The following is a 9,432-nucleotide window of genomic DNA, read 5'->3' as shown; positions in this document are numbered from 1 at the left end:
TGAAAGTTGTAGAAAATTATCTCAGCTTTCTTGTATAAAAAATTCAGTTCATTTCGATATCTAGAACTTCAGATATGGCCAAAATACTGAACAGTGCTCGGGCTGGAAGACAGATTCGGGCTTCTTTGTTGTTGCTATAATTTAGACTTGAAAATGACCTTTTTAGATATTAGGCTCCATATAAAAGTTGTAGGCCTATGTCTTACATTTCCATCCATATAAAGTGAACCTAAATCTGAGATCTACAGCTCCATATATGAGTGAATTACCAAACAGTGTTCCAGTTTAGATTGCACTGACATCTCTTTTATAAGTTTGGTCATCTCTTTGTCCTTTCAATTTCATTTCTTAAATTCATCAATCGATCCTTTCATTTATGTGATAGGCCTGTATTTAAAATGAACATTTACCATAAATTAAAGGTATCTTATATTATTAGATACGTTATTATAAAACATGTTTTAGTTAAGGAGTTATTGATACTTCGAGTGCAAAATGATGAAATAAAACCTTGATAAAAATACACTTTTAAGTACTAATCAATAATAGAAATAAAGACACAAATTATATTGATCAAAATAAATAGATGGGAAAAATAACACCATACAAGGCTACGTATATTAAAAATATTATCTAAAAATAATTTTTATTTATTTTTAAAAATAAAGTTCATCCATACAAAGGATAAATCTATATATATACAAATTAGAAAAATTCTTCAAATTTGAATACATAACTAAAAAAATAATTGTAATTTAAAAAAAGCTCTTCAAACAAAATAAAAGAGAGAAGGGTACCAATTGAAATATAAGAGAAAATTAGAGAAAAAATCATAAAAAATCATTAATTTTAAAAAATAAAATAAAAAGGAAAAGCAAAGACCAGAAGCTAATAGGCCTGGCAGATCAAGCCAAACTGTCTAGCTTATTTTATTAGAACCCACATGATCGGCCCTTGATTTTTTTTGTTTGAAATTAGGGTAGAAGATATATTGTTAGGCTTAATTTTTTTAAAAGAAAATTAGACGATTCATCATTTAATTTGCTTAGATTCTGGCCACATTAGTAGTTGAGAAATTATGACTTATGTTGTTTGATCAAAAAACCCTTTTTTAAAATTTATATTTAATCCAAAACACCAATAAAAAACTGTAGCAACAGTCATAAGCTTATATATGGCCTCAAAACACCCAAAATACTGAAATCAATCCAAAATAGAAAATCAACCAAAATTTTGATTTGTTTATTCACAAACTTTAAAAATAAAAAACATCTAATATGAATTCTTCTCATCAAATAAAATCATTTGATATAAATGTTATATGTTTTAGTGGTATAAATTAATATCAACAATATTTTTTTTCTTTTTATCATTGGAATCTGACAATCTCTCTCTCTCCTCTCTCAACCAGAAATTAAAAAATAAAAAAAAATGAACTCTAGTATTAAAATTGAATTAGAAAAACATTGAGGTGTTGAAATTGTATAATTTACATGATTTTTAAAGTTCAAGGATCAAAGTATATGTTTTGCGACACTCATTTCATGCGCACTCATGTTTGATTCTCTTTTCATTTCAAACCCTTCCTTTTCAATCTCAACTTCACATAAAAAACAAAAGTAATTAGTCTCTAATTAGGACTAAATTTTCTGATAAAAAAGATTTAAGGAGCAAATTAAAAAAATAAAAAGTTTTTCACAGCCTACTTATAATAATGTGTGGAAGGATGAATAGTGGAGTCTTGCATAGTGAAAAACTCAAGCCTTTTAAAGTTATACTTAATACTAGCTATGTCACATCTACTTCATCACAAGTCAAATATTTATTTTTCTAAAAATAATTATATGCGTTGAATTTTTTAATGCATTCTTATAGTTAAAAAATTTCTAACTGAAAATAAAAAAGTTTATGAATATATATAATCAAATAAATTAAGAATTATATATGTTAATAAATGAAAAAAACATTAACAATAACTAAATATAAAACTAGAAAAATCAAGAGACAAGTGTAGATCAAGATAAAAAAAATCACAAATGAGCAATATTAATTGAAACATAAATTTAAATATTATTTAGAAGAAAGATACTTTGAAAAAAGATATCAATTAAAAAAAATAAATTTTAAATAAATAATATCCCGTATGTTATAGCTTAACTTGTCAAACCTAAAATCAAGATCATCAACCTTAATTAGGTTAAATATTTTTTACCCATATATATATATATATATAAGGGTAAAAAAAGAGATCCGGTGTGTGACACCCCTGAGCCATTGCAAGGACAAACCCAAGTGCTTGGATGGGCCTTAAAGTCCAGGTCCACGCAACTAGACATCATTTTAATTATTTGTTTTTTAAAAGATCCTGCCTTTATTTTTTTAACAAAATAATACATAAGTGACATGTTATCCGTGAGTTCAAATTCCAGCTACTACTATTGTGGTTGAAAATCAAGGCAATATTTTTTTCACCCAAAAAATCTAATTTTTAAATTAATTCAATCCAAAAATACTTTATTAACACTTTTGGAACACCCACAAACCAAACTATCAACTCAGAATACCTAAAAACACTTTAAAAACTCAAAATCAAATTAGGTCAGATTTATTTTTCTTAATTTATATATATTTTTTTAAGTAACATTAAGAATCTAAATAACCACATCAAACTCCTCTTATCTTATAGAACCCATAGGCATAAAAAAATCTATTTTGGTGGTTAAAAACAACTTGAGCAACAACTTTCTCTCACATCGTTGGAAGACCATAACCCCTCTATCTCTACTCTCTTCAATCAAGGATTGAAAAATAATTTAAATAGTTTTTTGTACCAAATTTGATTTTTTTTGTAAAATTTAAAGGGACTTAAATTATATAATTTATGTCATTTTTAAAATTTGAGGATTTAAATGTGTTTTTCTTGAAATCTTTGGCATACCACTCATGTTTGATGACTTTTTTATTATTATTTTGATCCTTTTTGTTTCAATTTTATTATTACCTAATAAATAAAAAGCAATTGACTTTCAATTAGGATTGAATCACTCAAAATTAAACCTGGGAGACTAAAATAAATTATTAAAAAGATGAACCATAGTTCCACAATATTTTTTTAGGGTGAAAATAGTACCAACTATAATTAAAAACCCACACCCTTTAGTGTTTTATTAGATATTTGACCTGTGCTCCATCGTGAGTTAAATTGTTTTCTAAAATATTAAATATGTAAGCTTTTTCAATGTTTTTTTATATAAAAAAATCAAAAGTAAAAATAGAAAAACCTATGTATACATCTAATAAAATAAATTAAGAACTATATATGTTAATAAATAAATAAAAAGTCATTAACAAAAAAAACATAAAAAAAAAATTGAGAGCCGAATATAGACTAAGATATCCAACCTCGCAACTCAAATCTTTGACATGGTTGTGTTTAACGACTTTATTCGTAAAAATTAATTTTTTTATTTAATTAAATAATAATAAAAATAGACATACATGAAATTGATTAAATAAAATAGAAGGAAAAAAATATTATACAAGGTTATACAAATTAAAAATATTATTCGAAAATAAATATTTTTAATTTTTTAAAATAAATTTTATTTATATAAAACATAAAAAAATTATAGATGAATTAGAACAATCTCTCAAAAAATTAAATGCATATAAAATAACCAAAAAATAATGATATTTAAAAGAGTTTAGATTAACAAAATAAAAAAGAGAAGAGATATTAATCTACATATAATTTTGAAAATTATTTTGAAAAAATACATATAAAAGGCACTAATTAAAAACAACATTGAAAAAAAATATTAGGCGTTGTTGGGCTTGATCCATTTAGAAAGGGCCTCGATGTTGGCCTGCAAGAGGAGGCCCGTGTGCTGGGGCCTAATTTTTTTTTATAGGGCGAATGACTCCATATTTTTTGAAAAAAAAAAATTAGATATGCATTGTCTGCTGAGGCAAATAACACAACATTTGATATTGCTTAATTCGTAGCCGCTCTGGTGGTCGCAAAAATGGAGCAGAAATTGTTTTAATCCAAAATCGATCTTTCAACCCATTTTTTATTAAAAATACCTAGAAATATCATAGAAAACTTGATAAATTCATTCATAGCTTAAAAATACCCAAAAAGTCATTCCAAACCTCGAAATCAACCCACAACTAAAAATATCACCGGTTTATATCTGTTTGTTAAAGAATAATATAAATCATATCCTAAGATCTCACCTAACAGTTTCAACTATTGGGCTTATATGATTTTTTAACATGGTATCAGAGCCTTGATGAATAAGTGATCATGAGTTCAAATCTCATCATACTCATTTATTTAATAAAAATTAAGCACAAAGCAATGTAGTCTTGTACAAGTTTCAAGTCCAAAATACTTTCACTTGAGGGGGTATATTAGAGAATAATATAAATTATATATTAGAATCTCATCTAATAGCTTAAGTTATTGAGTTAATATGGTTCCTTAACATTGTTTTTCTAGGTAATTTCAAGGTAAGAAAACATTCAATTAAAATTCTCAATATCAATGGTTTTTGTGGTCATAATTGGTGCCGACAAAACAATTTCTCTCTCTAAGACTAGATTCGAGTGACTTTTTCTTAATTTTTTTAAATTAGGAGTTAAAAAATAAAAGAAAACAAAGTTGAAGATCACAATTAATTTATTTTTTTAAATTTGAGAATTTAAAGGGGCTAGACTTTATTAAAGTTATTTTTTTCATATTTTTTAATGTCATCTCTTGCCTTTCAATCTTAGTTTTTCCCTGATAAAATCACCTATAATTTGATCCAATAAAAACTAAATAAAAAGAGCAAAAAAAAACGTAATATGAACAGTCTATATTTATGGTTATGCTTTCCAACAAAGGTGCTTAAACTTTAAGCCACCCACGCACATGTACAATAAAAAAATTCTCATAAAGTCAACTAGCCATGGACGCCCTCTTAAATATTACAAAGCACGAAGGAAAAAAAGAAAATCTACACCTGCAAGTACAGCTAATGACAGCTAGGATCTCGCCTACCTTAACTTCGGACAGCATCATATCTTTATCTAAACTATAGTATCGTGCTTAAATAAAGGGCCTACAAAGTGTCCTAGCCACTCACAATGTCCCACGTGGCACTCTATAAAGATCATGTATGGTGACACGATCACGTACGCCCTTGCACACTTAGAACCCTTTTGGCATTTGCTAAAAAAATGTTCACAATTAATTTTTTAATATTTTTAAATTTTTTTAATGGGTAGTATTAAAAATAAATTTTAAAAAAATATAAAATATTTTGATGCATTTATAAATAAAAATATTTAGAAAAACAATAGTTACTATAATATTAAAAACTAGAATAAGCAACAGCCTTTTTAAAAAAAGAAAAGAAAAGAAAAGAAACGATATACCAATTGTATGTTTTTTGAAGGATGTACAGATAGATAACAACACTCAGATAAGTTTCCTAAAACAAAGAAACAAAAAGCTTAACCATGGAGGTATATCATAACAATATTATCTCACTCAAATGTAAATATATCAAGCGCGCACATGAATTTCTTGCCGAAACCAACTAGAAAACAACTTGAAAGTGGGCAGAAAACCCTAATTATTATATATATATATATATATATATATAAAAAACCCAGAATAAGAGCAATGGAGTCTCCACTTGCAGTGTGGCCATAAGTGATAATGATTGTATAAAATCCATGCGAGGGTTTAATCGTAATTAACTAGCTGCAAAGCTAGAGACCTCTTATAAATTATAAGTGCCACCAAATCTAAGGACACGTGTCGGGTATAAGCGGTTAAGGTGTAACTTATTTCCTGCCACTGGTCACAGAGAAAAGAGAGAAAGTTATGAACTAAAAAATTGGGAGTGTGAAGCCAATAGGTGGTTTTCGGATTCCTCGGACTTTTTTTATAACTGACCTTGTCTTCTCTCTTCAATGCTCCTACGAACAGGTCAGTCTGCTTCTCTCGTTCTTGTTAAAATGTGTCTGCTTTTGGTTTTTCGTTTTCTTTTATATATAGATTTTTTTTTTTTGGGGGGTTGGGGGGCTTAATCATGTTATGAAGATGTGAGCTTTTATGGTTGTTTTTGGTGTTAGCGTTGCTAGCACTTGGTATTGGATTTTGGTGTGAAACATGGTGCTATATTTTTTTTTCTGGGTTTCTTGTTTTTCTTCAAAATTTGAGCAGTTTTGTAACAGATCTTTGAGTTTGAAGTTTTAGTTTGGATTCTGTTATGGTGAGTGTGTTTGAATTGTGCTTGGGGATTACTTGCTATTGTTCCGTGCTGAGTTTGAGTCTAGTTTTTAGATGTTTAACGCAAATTTATGGAATATGTTGTGTTTAAATTTTTGTTGCGTGACAATACCTTTACTTTATCTATCATGTGAGAAACGGGAAAACAAAGGAAAGAATTTTGAGATTTGATCATGTTAAACTGAACTTTAGATACTCTATGTTGAGTGCTAGGTGATTGATGCATGCTCTGAAACTTTCCAGCAATAACGCTTCAGAAATTGAAGGGTTTATTGCATACGAGATTCACTATGGAAGTAGGAAAGCACATCTTCTGAATGATCTATTCCATGTATAAATTTCAGGTGGTTTGATTTGAACTCCGGCGAAAGAAATGAGCTGACTCAAATGCTAGAGTGTCGTAAAGGACGCCTGAGACTGCAGTTTGATAAAGTTGGATTTGAATTAATTTTTGGTCAATGTTCTCTAGCAATTAAGTTTTGCCTTATTGGGATGGACATAGCCAATAGCGACAACATTATACAGCCTTCGACATCTTGTCACTGCTACAGGATATCCAGCCTGACCGATACAATTTTGGACACGACTGAAGTGGCGAACTTGAAAGATCGGTATGTTCTTGGGGAGCAGTTGGGGTGGGGACAATTTGGTATCATAAGGGCATGCTCGGATAAGCTGTCTGGTGAGGTTTTAGCTTGCAAATCTATTTCTAAAGATAGATTGGCCACACTCAATGATGTGCGCAGTGTAAAGCTTGAGATTGAAATAATGAGTAGGTTATCAGGGCATCCAAACGTTGTGAATCTCAAGGCAGTGTATGAAGAGGAGGATCATGTGCATCTTTTGATGGAATTGTGCGCGGGTGGGGAGCTTTTTCACCAACTTGAAAAGCATGGTAGGTTCTCAGAACAAAATGCTCGTGTTATCTTTAGACATCTTATGCAAGTGGTTCAGTGCTGTCATGAAAATGGCATCGTTCACAGAGATTTGAAGCCTGAAAACATTCTCTTAGCCACCAAGTCTTTATCATCACCAATTAAATTGGCTGACTTTGGTCTTGCAACATACATCAAACCTGGTGGGGATTCTACTCTGTTTCTTCTGTTCCTGCGATTGATACCAGGGTCTTTCTTGACCCTTTTCGGTTCTAAGCACATGGCTTCTGTATTTGCAGGGCATTGTTTGCATAGGACAGTTGGAAGTCCATTTTACATTGCTCCCGAGGTACTGGCTGGAGGTTATAACCAGGCTGCTGATGTGTGGAGTGCTGGTGTTATTCTTTACATTCTTCTAAGTGGGATGCCCCCATTTTGGGGGAAGAGCAAATCAAGGATCTTTGATGCAGTTAGGGCTGCAGAACTACGGTTCCCTCCCAAATTCTGGGATCAAATATCCACATCTGCCAAGGACTTGATCGCTGGAATGCTCTGTAAAGATCCTTTCAAGAGGCTTAATACTGCACAGGTGTTAGGTATGTTGATGTATGCCATTTCAGGCTATTGCTTTTCTGCCGAAACAATACAAAGAAAAAAGGTTTTCAGATCCAGACAATAGCATTCCTTTTTTAGAATAAGAGAATAATTTTGAAAACAGTTCCAAATAGGCCTTTATTATGGCATGCACAGGTGTTAAGCATTTTATTGCAATATTTTCTTGACTTGAACCAATTTTTGTTCTTTTTGGCATATCGTATCAAAAACCAAGACCCTTGCTTTTTTGAGTTTGAATATCTGTCCACCAGCTCTAGGAAATTTTGCTTATAATAAGGATTACTGTGTTTTACAGCTCACTCCTGGGTGCAGGATGGGGTACAAGTAGCTCAAGAATCCAACATGCAGGACAACCTTAACTGTGAACAGCTAGAAATTTGTGGAGGTTCATGTTCTACCCCATTCATCGCCAAGGATCAAGCCTACAGCTTCACCTATGAATTGCCTGTAACTGGTGGGGATCAAGAGGGGCACTCTCCTACACCCACATCGTCATTTTCTTCCTTCCTAGTTAATGACAACACCCCTTGCTCTGCATCTGGAGGTTTTTCTTTTAGCAACCATGATGAACCAGGTGCAACAGAGTTCTCATCTCCCATTTTATCAATGCTAAGCTTTACCTTCTTTAGTCCTACCACTGAAGTTGATAAAGGAGATTTCTCGTTTGGTACTAAAGCCACCGAATTGAAATGGGACGCAATACATGGAGGTAAATATGTTGCTTTAATTTGTCGCCTGCTTGTAAGATCATAGTTAATACACATTAGATGAATAGGCATCCACGCCTATATTATGAAACCTTTAAAAACTGCAAGTTAGAGAGCGAATGCATTCCATAAAGGACCAGCTCCTTTTTGTCTCCACATACGAGAACAATGAAGGTCCTTAAAGTGTCCCAAGATTCCACTTCCGTGTGATATCTATTTCAAACTATTTGGTATATTTATCCATGAAAAGCTCTCTTTCTTGGCTGGTGCAGAATCAGTTCTGCGAAAGCTGCCTGTATTGTCAGCTACTTCTGCTGCAGTTCACCGTGGAATAGAAGAAATGATGCAGAAGATGGAATTTCCACGAGAAGGGTGCAATGGGTCTAAATTATCCAGCATCCACAGCAGAAGAAATCACACCATAGGACTTGGCGAGCTTGATCAACTTAATATCATGGTCACCGAATCGGTTATTCGCTGGGCGTCATGCACGCATATCCCTACCGCCCCATCACTTAGATTATCACTTGTATGCTAGATGAGCGCGTGTACTTCGTACACTTTCTGGGCACAGTATTAACGAGTTCTAATAATGACTGCAAGGTAACTTGATCCAAAAGTTTTGGCGATGTTAGAAACTGAACTCTGATGATAGATTTGAGAAGAAACGCACTTGGGAGAGGTGATAATTTATGAGGTGTTATCGAATCATTCCGCTCTGGAAATTACTACCAAAAGGGTGTATATAGCAGAAGTTGCGCATCTAATTTTCAAACTATTAAACATTGTGGCGAGAAGAAATATATTTCAATGTCTCCCTCCTGTGCGATCACGTATTGTTTGTTGTCACACACGTTACTGAATTTGAAGGCTATGGGCATCTTATCCTGGAGAGCTTACAGTTTCTTGCTTTTATTTGCCTCCAATATCACGCTGTTGCTCGTGTTGC

At 31.8% G+C, this 9,432-nt stretch overlaps 1 protein-coding gene across 3 annotated transcripts; it reads left to right on the top strand.

Annotated features, from left to right (window-relative positions):
- The first annotated feature begins 5,822 nt into the window (after window positions 1–5,822).
- On the top strand, window positions 5,823–9,398 carry LOC105132175 (calcium-dependent protein kinase 2-like). 3 transcript variants are annotated; one of them, XM_011035506.1, is made up of 5 exons: window positions 5,823–5,983; window positions 6,631–7,364; window positions 7,461–7,757; window positions 8,072–8,485; window positions 8,756–9,398. In XM_011035506.1, the coding sequence occupies exons 2-5, from the start codon at window positions 6,674–6,676 to the stop codon at window positions 9,019–9,021; spliced, it is 1,668 nt and encodes a 555-aa protein (XP_011033808.1). In that variant the 5' UTR covers window positions 5,823–5,983; window positions 6,631–6,673; the 3' UTR covers window positions 9,022–9,398. The 3 variants fall into 3 exon arrangements, with proteins under 3 accessions (XP_011033808.1, XP_011033809.1, XP_011033810.1); XM_011035507.1 differs by having other exon boundaries at window positions 6,500–7,364; XM_011035508.1 differs by lacking the exon at window positions 5,823–5,983 and adding an exon at window positions 6,068–6,269.
- Window positions 9,399–9,432: the final 34 nt, after the last annotated feature.

This window comes from Populus euphratica, unplaced genomic scaffold (genome assembly GCF_000495115.2).
Source record: "Populus euphratica unplaced genomic scaffold, PopEup_1.0 scaffold39.1, whole genome shotgun sequence".
Classification (NCBI taxonomy): domain Eukaryota; kingdom Viridiplantae; phylum Streptophyta; class Magnoliopsida; order Malpighiales; family Salicaceae; genus Populus; species Populus euphratica.
This window is presented reverse-complemented; position numbering and strand designations above follow the sequence as displayed.